The sequence below is a fragment of the Oryx dammah genome, unplaced genomic scaffold (genome assembly GCF_014754425.2).
Source record: "Oryx dammah isolate SB20612 unplaced genomic scaffold, SCBI_Odam_1.1 HiC_scaffold_1, whole genome shotgun sequence".
NCBI classification, from domain to species: domain Eukaryota; kingdom Metazoa; phylum Chordata; class Mammalia; order Artiodactyla; family Bovidae; genus Oryx; species Oryx dammah.
This window is the reverse complement of record NW_024070185.1, coordinates 99,830,402-99,845,882: the sequence shown is the minus strand read 5'-3', so window position 1 is coordinate 99,845,882 and position 15,481 is coordinate 99,830,402. Positions and strand designations below refer to the sequence as shown.

Genomic DNA, 15,481 nt, shown 5'->3' with positions numbered 1-15,481 from the left:
TTAAATGAATAGTTTTAATATATTTGTTCTATTAATTCATCATTTATCCATGAGAGGAATTAGGTCAACAGTCAAGTTAGGGAACAGGCTTCCCTGGTGGCTCAAATGGTATAGAATCTGCCTGCAATGCAGGAGACCCAGGTTTGATTCCTGGGTCAGGAAGATCCCCTGGAGAAGGAAATGGCAACCCACTTCAGTGTTCTTGCCTGGACATAGACAGAGGAGCCTGGTGCTCTGCAGTCCATGGGGTCACAGACATGAGTCAGACATGAGTTAGCGACTAAACTACAAAACAGCAATTCTATTTAGCACAAACAGCAACTCTGTGTTAAGCATACTTGATTGCTCTGGAGGCTAATCTTAAAATTCATTCTCCAGCCATGTCATCAACCTTGCCTCTAACACTGTCTGGTGACTCAAAGCCCCTCAAGTTTAAAAAAAAAAAAAAAGACACTTTCTCAGGCATAACTTTACCAGGGGTTTAGAGATTACCTCCTAGAAGGAGAGGGCAAAAACCAGACCTCTCTTTGAACAAGGTTAGAATCTTTACTGTGAGCCAAACTGAGTAATATTAAAATTGTGGCAGTCATGTGCCAATTCCAGCAATATTTGAAGAACCCTTTAGAAGTAGCTCAGCTGGTAAAGAATCCACCTGCAGTGCAGGGGATTGCACTGGGTTGGGAAGATCCTCTGGAGAAGGGAATGGCTACCCACTCCAGTATTCTGGCCTGGAGAATTCCATGGACTGTATAGTCTATGGGGTTGCAAAGATTCGGACACAACTGACAACTGACCGACTTTCACTTTTACTGTAGAAGCAAAAATGCATCTTAGTAGTCACTTGTAGTGTATTAGTAACTTGAAGTTACTATATATTGTTAAATAGAAGCTTGAGATTTCTTGTAGTTCTACCTTCACTCAAAAAGAAAAGATTGTCTCTTCTGAATATTTATTCTATGGATAGAATATAAAATACAGAAAATACTGTATTCTAATTGCAGCATAATTTTGGGGATCAATAAATTACATGTGATGCTAATATTGAGTAGTAGGGAAATAAGCAATTATAGAATTTAAGAATTCATTAAATAGTTATAATGGAGACTAACAAAGGGACAAAAGCTTATCAGTTAAAAAGATTACAGAGGAACATAGATTCATATTATAACTTTGTACAGTGTGCAGTAGGGTAACACAACTATGAAAATGATCTAGCTAATTAACGTCTATATATTTTCCTGATATAATTGGATAAGTATGCAAAAATGTTTAAATGAAGATGGTTATAGTGAAAAATTTGACCTCCTGTTTTTTTCCTAAACAGATGTCATCAGTGTGCTGAAGGAAAGTTCTAATGCCACATTGTTTATTCTTCTTATGTCCTACTCTTGCCATCCCATGGACTGTAGTCCACCAGGCTCCTCTGTCCATGGGATTTTCCAGGCAAGATTACTGGACTGGTTAGCCATTTCCTTTTCCAGGGGATCTTCCTGACCCAGGGATTGAACCCGGGTCTCCTGCACTTCAGGCAGGTTCTTTACCAACTGAGCTACCAGGGAAGCCCCTCTTATTCTCAAAGGTTAATTACAAATGGAACTTTATTAAAAATCTCTTTTGCAGTCCTTTCCATTTTGATTTTGTCAAAATCCAGTCTTTTATCAATTTATCTAACAGAGGGAATTTGCTTTTTGTTGGTATCAAAAATTTGGATTTCTTTTTAAAACTTTAGAAAGTTTCCTTTATTGAAAGAATATTTTTACCTTTAAGGGATTGCTATTCACTACTAATTACATTGTGTATGTATAACTAGATTTCCCCCATGGCTCAGCGGTAAAGAATCCGCCTGCCAAGCAGGAGACATGGGTTCGATTCCTGGGTCGGGATGATCAGGAAATTCTCTTCCGCTGTTGGGGGCCAGGTTTCGATCTCTGGTCAGAGAACTAAGATCTCACAAGTGGTGACGTGTGACCAAAAACGTTGACCGAGAGCTTAACAAATGACCATTTGAAATAGGTTGGTTTTAAATTTATACATGTTGCTTATTGTCATTCCTATATATAAATGTTTTAATCTTGGTAATAGACCTCATGGTTACAATGAAAAGGCTAGTCCCACTCACTCACCTTCTAGCTTTGATAATTCAACTTTGAAATTGGTCAAGCTCTTGCCTGGAAAAAAGTCTTAAATTACTTAAAAGAGTAGTTATTTAAGAAATAATACACAGTAAAGACCATTTAAGGAATAATGGATGAAAAATCACTTATTTAAAGGATTTGGCCAATATAGAAATAAATTACATCTTTCTGTTCAACTTTTAAGAATATATGTATATAATATATATATCATGAAAAAGTATGTATATATTTATATATATATGTATGAAAAAGTCAGGGAGTGCTGCACAAATTATTCATATGCAGATGCTTAAAAACATACTACAAAAACTTAACATGCTTAATATACCAATTGTGTTTAAAATACACTAAATATACTTAAAAGTATACTGCAAAAATAATAATTAGGATACAACCCTTGAATATGGTTTTTGGTACTTCAGATGTAACATCTCAGAGGGTTTGATCAAAAAAGGTTATGGGATTATGCTCCCAATTATGTGATGGCAGTTCTGTTTTTTATTGTTAACAATCATTTTGATGTGCGGTAATTTTCCTTTACTGTTCTCTTCCAACCTTTAGATATGATTCTTGAGGTGTTCTCCTTAAATGCCATGATGTCAGATTTAAGTAATAGTACTAGCTTTTAAAATTTTTGGTAGTAAATTTATGGATCATTATCAGAGACTTGTTTTTATTAACAGAATATTGCTCTTGCTTTTCAGCGGAGGTCTGATGAGCTTCTTTCTTCTGGCATCATTAACGGACCTTTTACCATGAACAATTCCACTCCTTCTGCAGGTGTATACGGTAAGTTTTCATTTTTTTTTTTCGAAATTTGAGAATTTTCTTCCCTGGATTTCAAACATTTTTTCCACAGTGTTCTTATTTTGTTCATCTTATAACGTCAAGTGCTACTATTTATAACAAAAGCTAAAATTTGTGGCAGTGAAGTTCATATAGATGAAGTTACTAGTTACAGCACCCTTAAATTTAAAAGATTAATTTGGATCTAATTTTTGACTGAGATTCTTTGTTACAGAATTGTGATAAATTATCAATAAGTTGGTGATCTAGAACTATTGAGTAAAAGAACTAGATTTAAAAGCTTGCACTGAATGATGATGGCTTTAGAAGTATTAAAACTAAGTTAAAAATTTATAAGGTCACATGATTTTAAAACTAAATGTTCTTGAAATTTGAGGACTGTAAAATGCATTGGAGGAGTGAAGTACTGAAGAGATAGTGAGGGGGTGAGGAGGCTATTGCTGTACAGGAAATCCTGGTAAGGGAGGAAAATTTGTACTGTAGCAGTAGCAGTTGTGATGGAGAGAATTAGAGAACTTAGAGGTGAAATTGATGGTAATTGGTGATTAGTTGAATGTGTGAATAAGGAATTCCACTGATGCTTTTCAGATTTTAGATTTGGATAATTGTGTAGCTGACCTGTAGTGCCTTCGTTTATTTTAGCAAATACAGAAAAAAATAGGGTTGGACAACATAGCATGTTCACATTTCATACATTGATTTGAGGTTCCTCTGGGAACATCCAGATGGAAGTGTCAGGTAGGTAGTGGGTTCTTCTGGTTTCAGCATCATAAGAGAAATTTGGAAATTGATATCACAGTCACTTAACAATGGAAGCCATGAGAGTAGAGAGTCTCAGAAAAGGTGAGATTTTTTTTTTTTTCATCCAAATGTTTTTGGAGTTATAGGAAGTTAGAGAATGAGTGGACCTCACCTTCTAGACGCTGATGTTTGGAAGAGTGAACAACCTTTATGTGAGGACCCCTATAAGAGAAGTGACAGTTAAGACAAAAGATGAAAAGGAAATTCAGTGAAGAGATTAAAAGTGTATGAGAATTGGTCATCCATGGAACATTACTCTAGAAGATTCATTGGTGGGGCAGCACTAGGGGGTTTGTTCTTGTGGAAGTGTGAACTGTAGATAATAGGAGCAGAGGACTGAAAGCTCTCTCAGACTTGACCTGGCTTCAGAGTCATCCGAGTGTTAAAGCACAGTTGCAGAGTTCATCCTCAGAATTGCTAGGCCAGTAGATCCAGGATGGGTCCTGATAATTTTGCATTTCTACAAGTTCCCAGGAATGATGATGCTGACATTTAAGGAGCCACACTTAAAGAGCATTACTGAATGAAGGAAATAACTAGAATTTGAAGTTCTGAATTCTGATTATCCTCTTGATCTGTTAGACTTTTAAGGAAAATTTGGCTCTTACTCTTAGAGCTATGGTACATCTGGGAGGGGGTGGGGCACGTGTTTGCTTTTAACTTTAAAACTGAGGTCAGTTTGTTTGATCATATTTATAAACTACTGGAACAGATGACCAGAAAGACTGACATCTTGATTGATTGATTGCTTAGGAAAAGAAAGAAGTATGAGCTGTGAGTTTATCTGGCAGCAGTAGTCCGCTCTGTTTTGTCTTATGTTTTGAATTTCTTCTTGTATCCTATTTCATTCTAGGTTCAGTGTTTTTAGGTTGACAGTTATTTTCTCTTAGTACTTTGCAGGTACTGTTTTATTATTCTTTTAGCCTCTGTTATTGAGAAGCCTTTGTCAGCCTGTTATTATTATGTAGAGAGAATTAATTCTCTGTAGTTGTTTTAACATTTTCCTCTTTAATTTTGTTCTGTGTCTCTAGCTATGTCTGGGTGTGGATCACTGGTTCTCTGAGGGTTCACTAAAATAGCTTGGGAAGCTTTGAAGAAAATACAGATAACTTGACCTACTCCACACCAATTCTGAAATTGTTGGTTGGGGAAAGAGAGGCCTAGGTACTGTTTTTAAAGCTTCTTAGCTGATAACGTGTAAGGTACAACCAGGGTTGAAGACCATTGCTGCAGACTTACTTTCATTTATCCTGCTTAGTAGTGACCCCAACTTTCCACAGAATTGCCTCCTTCTGGAACTCCAGTTAGACATGTTTTGGGGCACCTCATTTAGTCCTGCATTTGTTTAACGTCTTGCATTCATTGTCACCTCTTTCTCCTTAAAGTCCTGTATTTTGGATAATTTCCTTGAAATGGTTTTCTGATTCACCCCTTTTTCAGTTTTTCAGCTTTGTCTAATATGCTGTTTAGTCCTTCTGTTGAGTATTTGATTTCAAGGCATATATTTTTCAGTGTCTATTTGACCCATTTTTTAAAGACCACCTAGTTTTTTTTTTTTTAATATCATGTTCTTTTCTTATGGTTTCTATTGTTTTTCCCCCTAATTTTTTAATTATTTAAAACAATTTTTATAGTCTCAGATTTTACAATTACGGAGTTCTTAAGGGTGCTAATATTCCTGGGTTTTGTATCAGCTAATGTTTGCTTATGGTATATTATTTTTACTTGATTCATAATTTTTGGTTATGAGATAAACTTCAACCTAATTATTTTTGAGAATCTTTTGTGTTTACTCTGCTAGATATGCTAGGGTAGAAATGGCAACTCACTCCAGTATTCTTGCCTGGAAAATTCCATGGACAGAGGAGCCTGGCGGGTTATAGTACATGGAATTGTACAGAATCAGACACAACTGAGTTTGCAAACGTAGTATAGTTCTGCTAAGATATCCTAATGTATATGTTAATATATTGCTTTGGGGATTCATATCAGAAGAAAAGAGAAAATAAAAATCTAGATATTTACATTTCTCCATTCAGATCTCTGAACAGACATATACTTCCTTGTTCAATACCTGTGGTAGATGGAAAATTTCTAATTTTAGTTTGCCTTTTACTGAAAGGGGTCCTCCTAAGGGGCTGGCCTATTGGTACCTAGAAATTTTACTTATATTTTTTAGGTCACCTATACATTAAAAATACTTTGGTAATACTTGATTCAATATTTGCAATTCTCTAAAAACTTCAAAAACTAAAGATTATGTTACTCTTAGTTCTTGACTTTGAATAAATGTTCCTGATTGATTTTGAACAAATTTTATTGGAAAGTTTCTAGGGCTCATTTAAACAGTTTAATCCCATTTTAAGATACTTAAGTAGTTCTTCAAAGACACAAATAATTTTAAAAATCACATTAATAATGGGTTGCTAAAAGAAAGCCATGTGTAGTACTGTGTTGAAAGATCTTTTTGTTTTCAGTACAGTCCAGCACAAAATTTTTATAGTTTCAGTTTAATTAAGTCACTCAGTCGTGTACAACTTTTTGCGACCCCGTGGACTGCAGCACGCCAGGCCTCCCTGTCCATCACTAACTCCCAGAATATACTCAAGCTCGTGTCCATCAACTCGGTGATGCCATCCAGCCATCTCATCCTCTGTCATCCGCTTCTCCTCCCACCTTCGATCTTTTTCAGTCTTTCCCAGCATCAGGGTCTTTTCAGATGAGTCAGTTCTTTGCATCAGGTGGCCAAAATATTGGAGTTCCAGCTTCAGCATCAGTCCTTCCAATGAATATTCAGGACTGATTTCCTTTAGGATGGACTGATTGGATCTCCTTGTTGTCCAAGGGACTTTCAAGAGTCTTCTCCAACACCACAGTTCAGAAGCATCAGTTCTTCGGCACTCAGCTTTCCTTATAGTCCAACTCTCACATCCATACATGACCACTGGAAAAACGATAGCCTTGACTAGACGGACCTTTGTTGGCAAAGTAATGTCTCTGCTGTTTAATATGCTATCTAGGTTGGTCATAGCTTTTCTTCCAAGGAGCAAGCCTCTTTAATTTCATGGCTACAGTCACCATCTGCAGTGATTTTGGAGCCCAAGAAAATAAAGTCTGTCACGGTTTCCGCTGTTTCCCCATCTACTTGCCATGAAGTGATGGAACCAGATGCCTTCTGAATGTTGTTTGAAACCAACTATTTTACTCTCCTCTTTCACTTTCATCAAGAGGCTCTTTAGTTCCTCTTGGCTTTCTGCCATAAGGATGGTGTCATCTGCATATCTGAGGTTATTGATATTTTCTTCTGGCAGCCTAGCATTTCTCATGATGTACTCCGCATATAAGTTAAATAAGCAGGGTGACAATATACAGCCTTGATGTACTCCTTTTCCTATTAGGAACCAGTCTGTTCCATTCCAGTTCTAACTGTTGCTTCCTGACCTGCATACAGATTTCTGAAGAGGCAGGTCAGGTGGTCTGGTATTCCTATCTCTTTAGGAAACACAGTTTATTGTGATCCTATCAGTGAAAGGCTTTGGGATAGTCAATAAAGCAGAAGTATATGTTTTTCTTGGAATGCTCTTGCTTTCTTGATGATCCAACAGATGTTGGCAATTTGATCTCTGGTTCCTCTGCCTTTTTTGTAAATCCAGCTTGAACGTCTGGAAGTTCACGGTTCACGTACTCTTGAAGCCTGGCTTGGAGAATTTTGAGCATTACTTTGCTAGCATGTGAGATGAGTGCAATTGTGCAGTAGTTTGAGCATTCTTTGGCATTGCCTTTCTTTGGGATTGAAATGAAAACTGACCTTTTCCAATCCTGTGGCCGCTGCTGAGTTTTCCAAATTTGCTGGCATATCGAATGCAGCACTTTCACAGCATCATCTTTTAGGATTTAAAATAGCCCAACTGGAATTCCATCTCCTCCACTAGCTTTGTTCGTAGTGATGCTTCCTAAGGCCCACTTGACTTCACATTCCAGCATGTTTGGCTCTGTAGACAAATGTTTTACACTTGTCTTCTAAATGTAATCTTAGGAATGATGGCAGAGACTACTTATTGTGTGCCCCAATACTTCCTATTTTCTTAAGCAACAGAGCACTAATTTTTATCAGGGCATGTTGTCACCCAGATTAAATGACTGCTTTTCTAGTCTTCCTTATAGCTAGGTGTGTTCATGTGATTGAGTGCTGTCTAACAAGATATAAGTGGAAGTGTTACATTTCTACATGGGTTTTCCTCTATTATCTTTCTGCCTATAGGAGTATTAGCTTCCATCTGTGAGAAAAATGCTCTAGAAATCTGCCTTTGAATTTATTGCTGAATATTAAGCCACACATGCCTGACCAGTAGGGGTGGTATTTCAGCTCTGCCATAAAGACTATTCTAAACCCACCCTAAAAAGACTTAAAAACAAGCTATAAAACAAATACCTGATCTGAAAGTAACTTTTTTCCAAGAAGGAGTCTGGCACTTTAAAGCGATGAAACAAATGCTGGTGCTCACAATGTTGAGCGTTCAACCAAAAATTGCCAGACATGGAATGAACCACAAAATTGTGACCCATAGCTAGAAGAAAAATCAGTCAACAGAAACAGGTTTAAAAAATGACAGATGATGAAATTAGCAGATATGGACTTTGGAACAGTTATTAAAGTATGTGAAAGGATTTAAAGGAAAATATCAACAAAGAGAAAATAAAAATCAAATGTAACTTCTAGAGATAAAAATATAGCATCTAAAAAGAAACAGGCATGGCTTTAACAACGCTAATATTCTGTAAAAGAAATAATCAGCGAATTTAAAGTCAACAGTAGAAACTAAACACAGACCAAAAAAAAAAAAAAAACTGAAAAAAAAAAATCAGAGCCTTAGTAACCTGTAGAACAAAGTAAAGTGGTTCTAAACATGTGTATATTTGAAGTCCCAGCAAAAAAGATGGGGGTTGGGAAACAAATATGTCTAAAGAAATAATGACTGAATATATTCCAAATTTGGTGGAAACTGTAAACCCACATATCCAAGAAGTTCAATGAACCACAGGCGGGATAAACACAGTGGAAACCACACCAAGGCTCATCATAATCAAATTGCTGAAAACCAGGAATGCAGAACAAATCTTAAAAGTAGCCAGAGGGAAAAAAAAGTCACATTTTTCAGAGAAACAAAGATAAGAGTAATGAGAGTTCTTGCCCCAACGTGGTGCAAATCAGAAGACAATGGAGAAACATCTTCAAAGTACTGAAGATAAATAACAATCAGACCGAAAGTCTATGTCCAGTTAAAATATTTTTCAAAAATAAAAGTTAAAGCTTTTTTGAGGCACACAAAAGCTGAGAACATTTGTTAGTAACAGACTTAAATTTTATGAAATGGAAAAGGAATTTCCTCAGACTTGAGGAAAATGATACCAGGTGGAAATTTGGGTCTACACAAAGTGGTAAATACGTGGATATGTGACTTTTCTTCCTTATGTTTTTGGTTAAGTTCAAAGATAATTGAGGGATTCTGGGGAGGTGGTAGAGTAAGAAGCACCAGCAGTCTTTCTACCTAAACGACAATTGGGCTGGCAGAATCTGCCTGTAACTAATTTGGAACTCTGGAGTCTTTTGAAGGCCTGCGAGTTCCAGGGGAAGACTTCGAAGGTAAATTGTGGTTAATTATGGTCGATTTTAGCTCTCAGCACAGTAGCGGCTACCATCCCTCACCCTCAGTCACATGGTAAGCAGCTGTGTGAGTTCCAGAGCAGCTTACAAATAGGACCCGGGGTGGGCAAAAAGGATCTTGTCCGTCAGCTTCAAGGATCTGTGCTCTGATTGCTCCTTCTGATCACATAGATGCAAAGAGGCAGGCAGCCATTCTTCTTGCCTCTCTCCCTTTTGTCAGCACCTCTCACCCCCAGTACATGTGACTTTCAGAGGATATAAAGGGTTGGTGTTTTCCACACCTTCCTCTCCTTCATTTTCCTTCCTCTGCCCCCTTTTGGGAAGCAAATATTAAAGACTAGGACATTAAAAAAACAACTGCATCTACAAAGAAAATTAGAAGGTAATAGTGCATGCCCAGGAAAAGACTCAGAAGACACTTGAGAAGGACTTAAATTTACACCTCAAGCTTATTCTTGGCATAGAGACAGTCCAAAAGAATCAGAAAAACAATAACACAGACAAGAAAACCCTGAGAAAAGGGAAGAATCTGATTTCCAGCATTACCACAATACCAAATTTGATGAAAAATATGAATATAAACATCTAAGAACCTTTATGAACTCCAGGTAAGATGAATTCGATGAGACCCACACTGAGACACATTTGAAACCAAACTTTTGGAAGTCAGATAAAGAGAGAATCCGAAAAGCATTAAGAGAGAATTGACTCATCACATGCAAGGGATCCTTGATAAGAATATGAGCATATTTCTCTTCAGGAACTTGAACAAGTCAGTGGGCCAATATATTCAAAGTTCTAAAAGAATGTAACTGTTAACCAAGTATCCTGTGTTTGGAAAATTTGTCCTTCAAAAGTGAGAGAGAAATTAAGACATTCCTAGATGAGTAAAAACTGAAGAAGTTTATTACTTAACTAGTTCTGCCCTGCAAGAAATATTCAAAGGAGTCCCCCTTGGGGTGAAGTGAAAAGACACTAGACAGTAGCTCAAAGCCATTTGAGGAAATAAAGATCTCAGTGAATGCCATTGTAAAAGCCTATATCATCCAAACAGTGGTTTGTAATCCACTTTTTCTTTTCTGCAGATTTAAGGGCCTAATACACTTTTTAAAAAAATTATTAATCTAAAAGCTCTCAAGTGACTTGGTTTGTAACTCCACATTTTGTTTTCTACATAATTTAGGAGACTGATAACATTTAAATAGATTATTAGTTTGTTTTTCTGGACACACATTGTTTAAAGATCTACTTTTTGTGATAATAGTGGGAAGGGGTGGGGACAGATCTATAAAGGAGCAGAGTTTTTGTATGTTATTGAAGTTAAGCCAGACTAAATTCAAATTAGAGTGTTAATAACTTTAGGATGTTAAAAGTAATCCCCATGGTAACCGTAAAGAAAACAGCTATCTAATATGCTCAAAAAGAAATGAGAAAGAATGCTTAGAGTAGACAGAATCTTAGAGCAAGAGAGTAGAATGGTGGTTGCTAGGGACTGGAAGTAGAGGGTTTAGGGAGCTGCATTTAATGGATATAGAATTTCAGTTTTATCAACACAAGGTGAAAAGTGCTATGGAAATGAATGGTTGTGATAGTTGCACATTATGAATGTATTTAACATCACTGAATTCTGTGTTTAAAGATAGTGATTTTATGTGTATTATACCATAGTAAAAATTTTTTTGAAAAAACCTATAGAATGCTCTCTATGGAAAGCTTCATAAGATACAAATGATTAAAACAAGATGCAAAAAGGAAAAAAGGTAATTGACTATTTAAAGCAAGATAAAATTAATATAGTTGGGTTGTAGCAAATGTGAAAAGTACAATATATGACAGTAATACAAAGGATATGTATGATAAGAGAAACAAATGTATACTTTGAAAAGTTCTTACATAATACCTACGTATTATAGTATTTTAAGGTAGACTGGGGTAAGTTAAAGAAACTTATTGTTGATTAAACTCCAGAGCAATCACTTAAAAAAAACTAACCAAAAAAGTAAACATAATTGAAAACCAGAGGTTATCTGCCATTTATGTGCATGTTTTATGTGTGATGTATTATGTTTTCTTGATAAATTGGTCCCTTTATCATTACGAAGTGTCTTTCTTTATCCCTGGTGATATTCCTTTTCCTGAAGTCTACTTTGATATTAGTACAGCCACTTTATCTTTCTTATGATTAGTATTTACATATTTATCTTTACCCGTCTTTTTAGCTTTAACCTGAGATTTTTATATTTAAAATGAGTTTCTTATTCACACCATATAATTGAATTTTGCTTTTATCCAGACTGTTGTAACTTCTGCCTTTCAATTGGAATCTTTATGCCATTTTCACTTCACATAATTATTGATATGGTTGGGTTTACATCTGTCATCTTGCTATTTGTTTTCTATTTATATTCATTCTGTTTCTGCTTTCTGTCCTGGCTTTCTTTAGATTATTTTTTATATTCCATTTTATTTATCATTTATTAGTTTGTATTCCATATATTTATTTATATTTCTTGATACATATACATATATATATTTTTCACCTAATTATAGAGTTTCAGGATACATAAAGAATACTAACAACTAAACAAAGAAATAGAAAAGTCCACAATTATAGCTGGAGATTTCAATACTCCTCTCTCAGTAATTGATAGCCCAGTACATAAAAATTAGTAAGGATACAGAACAGGGGTTGGCAAATTCTCCTCTTGGCCAGTTCCATTCCAGTTGCTCATTTTTGTATTGCCCATGAACTGAGACTGATTTTTACATTAAAAAATAAACTATATGCCTCATATTATTCCATTAAAATTTTATTATTATTATTATTTTTTGACCCTATGGCGCAGCATGTGGGATCTTAGTTCCTCAACCAAGGATTGACCTGGAGCTCCCTACCTTGAAAGCATGGAATCTTAACCAGTGATCCACCAGGGAAGTCCCTGATTTTTACACTTTAAATGGTGAAAAACACAAAGAATATTTTGTTGTGATTGTGAAATTTACATGAAATTAAATTTCATTGTCTGTATATAAAGTTTTATTTGAACACAGGCATGCCTACTTGTTTACATATTACCTCTGGCTGCTTTCATTTTATAACTGCAGAGATGAATAGCTGGGTCAGAGCCTGTATGGCCCACAAAGTCTAAAATATTTATGTGACCCTCTAAAAGAAGTCTGTAGGTCCTCTAATACTGAAGTTTTCAGTACTCTCAACAAGCTTGACCTAATTGACATAATGGAATAGTCTCCCCAGCACTATCAGGATACATACTCAAGTTCACATAGTGGTCTGCAAGGTAGACTATATGCTGGGTCCTTAAATAGGTCTCAGTTAAATAAGAGTGCATTAAAATTAGATCTTAGAGTTGTATTAGAACTAGAAATTTTTAAAAATGATACTCAAATATTTGAGAAGAAATCTCCAATTGCTTAGAAAAAGAAAGTAATACAGTTATACATATATCCCCTCCTTCTTGAACCTCTCTCCCATCTCCCTCCCCATCCCACCCCTCCATGTTGACATAAAGCCCCTGTTTGAGTTTCCTGAGAAATACAGCAAATTCCCATTGGCTATCTATTTTACATATGGTAATGTAAGTTTCCATGTTACTCTCTCCATACATCTAACCCTCTCCTCCCCTATGTATATATGTATACATACATATATATGTCTATCTATGGCTGATTCATGTTGAGGTTTGACAGAAAACAACAAAATTCTGTAAAGCAATTATCCTTCAATTAAAAAATAAATTTGGGGTTCCTCCTTCCCTAAGATGGCAGCAGCCGAAGACGAGTTACTGCTCCTGCGGCTCCCCGAGCTGTTCGAAACCAGCAAGCAGCTTTTGGACGAAGTGGAAATCGCAGCTGAACCCACCGGCTCCCGAATAATCCAAGATAAGGTGTTCAAGGGACTGGATCTCCTGAAGAAGGCTGCTGAAATGTTGTCACAGCTCGACTTGTTCAGCCAAAATGAAGATTTGGAGGAGATCGCGTCCACTGACCTGAAGTACCTGATGGTGCCAGCATTTCAAGGAGCGTTCGCCATGAAACAAGTCAGTCCCAGCAAGCGTCTAGATCATTTGCAGTGGGCTCGAGAACACTTTTTAAACTACTTAACTCAGTGCCAGTACTATCACGTGGCAAAGTTTGAGCTGCCCAAAACCAAGACCAACTTAGCTGAAAATAACACTGCTGATTCCTCCATGGCCTATCCTAGCATCATTGCTATGGCATCTCAGAGACAGGCTAAAAAAGAGAGATACAAGCAGAAGAAGGAGGTGGAGCATAGGTTGTCTGCGCTGAAATCTGCTGTGGAAAGCGGTCAAGCAGACGATGAGCATGTTCGTGAATATTACCTCCTTCACCTTCGAAGGTGGATTGGTATCAGCTTAGAAGAGATTGAGAGCATTGACCAGGAGATAAAGATCTTGAGAGAAAAAGACTCCACAAACGAGGCATCAACTTCTCAGTCATATCATCAGGACAGGCCTCCAATGAAACCATTTGTTCTCACTCAGAACGTGGCCCAAGCCAAAGTATTTGGAGCTGGTTATCCAAGTCTGGCATCTATGACAGTGAATGACTGGTATGAACAGCATCGGAAATTTGGAGCATTACCAGATCAGGGAATAGCCACTACAGTGTCAGAGTTCAAAAGAGCAGCTCAGCAACAAGAAGATCAGGAGCATGAGGAGGAAGAGGAGAACGAACAGGCAGTCCGCAGAGCTCGCGAGTGGGATGACTGGAAGGACACCCATCCTAGAGGCTGTGGCAACCGGCAGAACATGGGTTAGCCTCCCCCAACAAGACAGGACAACGGGCTTACATCTTCCCCACCAAAGACAGCAGTGCTGTCTCCCCGTCCCTGCTGTTCTGCTGCAGCTCTATACAGTGAAGGCAGAGATGCTTAGTCTTGCTTAATGTTCAATAAAATGTCAAGCAATGAAGTGTGTATTTTTACCCTAAATGATAAGCCAGAAATCTTGTTTTGGAATTAATCATTCTCATCATGATATATTTTAATTTTCTTAAGTAGAAAGAAAAGAGGACTGAGAAATGGCTCTGTATAATCAATCAGTGGTTGTATGAATTATCTTAAAAAAAAAAAGGTCCCTTCTATCACATGTGCCTGTGCAGAAAATAAATAAAACAAGTTTTTTAAAAAAGAAAGTAATACATAATCCGTGGATCAAATAAGAAAACACAAGGGAAATTACAAGTATTTTGAAGTGAATGAAAGGAAAACATGGCTTACTAAAGTTTATAGGATTCAGCTAGAGCTGTTCTTAGGAGAAAATTTACATCTTTAAATGTTTTATTAGAAAAGGAGAAAATGTCTAAAATGAATAAGCTTCTAAGTGTAGCATAAGAAGGACAAATTAAACCCCAAGTAAATAGAGGAATGAAAATATTAAATATGAAAAGAAAGTTAATGAAAGAAGAAAATGAGGATTAATGAAAGCAGTAGCTGCTTTTTAATAGATCAATAAAATTAATAAACTTCTAAGTAGACAGAAAAAGAAGGTAAGTTACCAGTATCAAGAAGGATCCTGTAGACATTAAAGAGGTACTTTTATGGAGTGAATACTAGAGTGGATTGCCATGTCCTCCTCCAGGGGATCTTCCTGACCCAGGAATTGAACCTGTGTCTCTTTGGTCTCCTGCATTGGCAGGTGGGTTCTTTACCACTGGTGCCACCTGGGAAGACCTGGATAAGTTATTTGAAGTCCTAAAAGATAATGCTTTTAAAGTGCTGCATTCAACATGCCAGAAATTGGGAAAACTCAGCAGTGGCCACAGGACTGGAAAAGGTCAGTTTTCATTTCAATCCCAGAGAAAGGCAATGCCAAAAAATTTTCAAACTGCCGCACAATTGCACTCATCTCACCCACTAGCAGAGTTATGCCCCAGATTCTCCAAGCCAGGCTTCAAGAGTACATGAACTGTGAACTTCCAGATGTTCAAGCTGCTTTCAGGAAAGGCAGAGGAGCCAGAGATCAAATTGCCGACATTCGCTGAATCATCAGAAAAGCAAGAATGAAGTTGCCCAGTTGTGTCCAATTTTTGC

General features: G+C 36.8%; 2 protein-coding genes across 6 annotated transcripts in view; both read left to right on the top strand.

The window, feature by feature from the left end:
- The window catches only part of LOC120863304 (immunoglobulin-binding protein 1-like), a 33,658-nt gene extending 18,821 nt beyond the window's left edge, over positions 1-14,837 (top strand). For both annotated transcript variants that reach the window (XM_040239428.1, XM_040239435.1), the window contains 2 exons: positions 2,840-2,924; positions 13,188-14,837. In XM_040239428.1, the coding sequence (XP_040095362.1) occupies positions 13,188-14,207 (1,020 nt within the window). In that variant the 5' untranslated portion in view covers positions 2,840-2,924 and the 3' untranslated portion in view covers positions 14,208-14,837. The remainder of the gene's footprint in view (positions 1-2,839; positions 2,925-13,187) is intronic.
- Positions 1-15,481, top strand: part of PTBP3 (polypyrimidine tract binding protein 3) — a 91,943-nt gene that overhangs the window by 18,877 nt on the left and 57,585 nt on the right. For all 4 annotated transcript variants that reach the window (XM_040239348.1, XM_040239350.1, XM_040239351.1 and 1 more), the window contains one exon: positions 2,840-2,924. In XM_040239348.1, the coding sequence (XP_040095282.1) occupies positions 2,840-2,924 (85 nt within the window). The remainder of the gene's footprint in view (positions 1-2,839; positions 2,925-15,481) is intronic.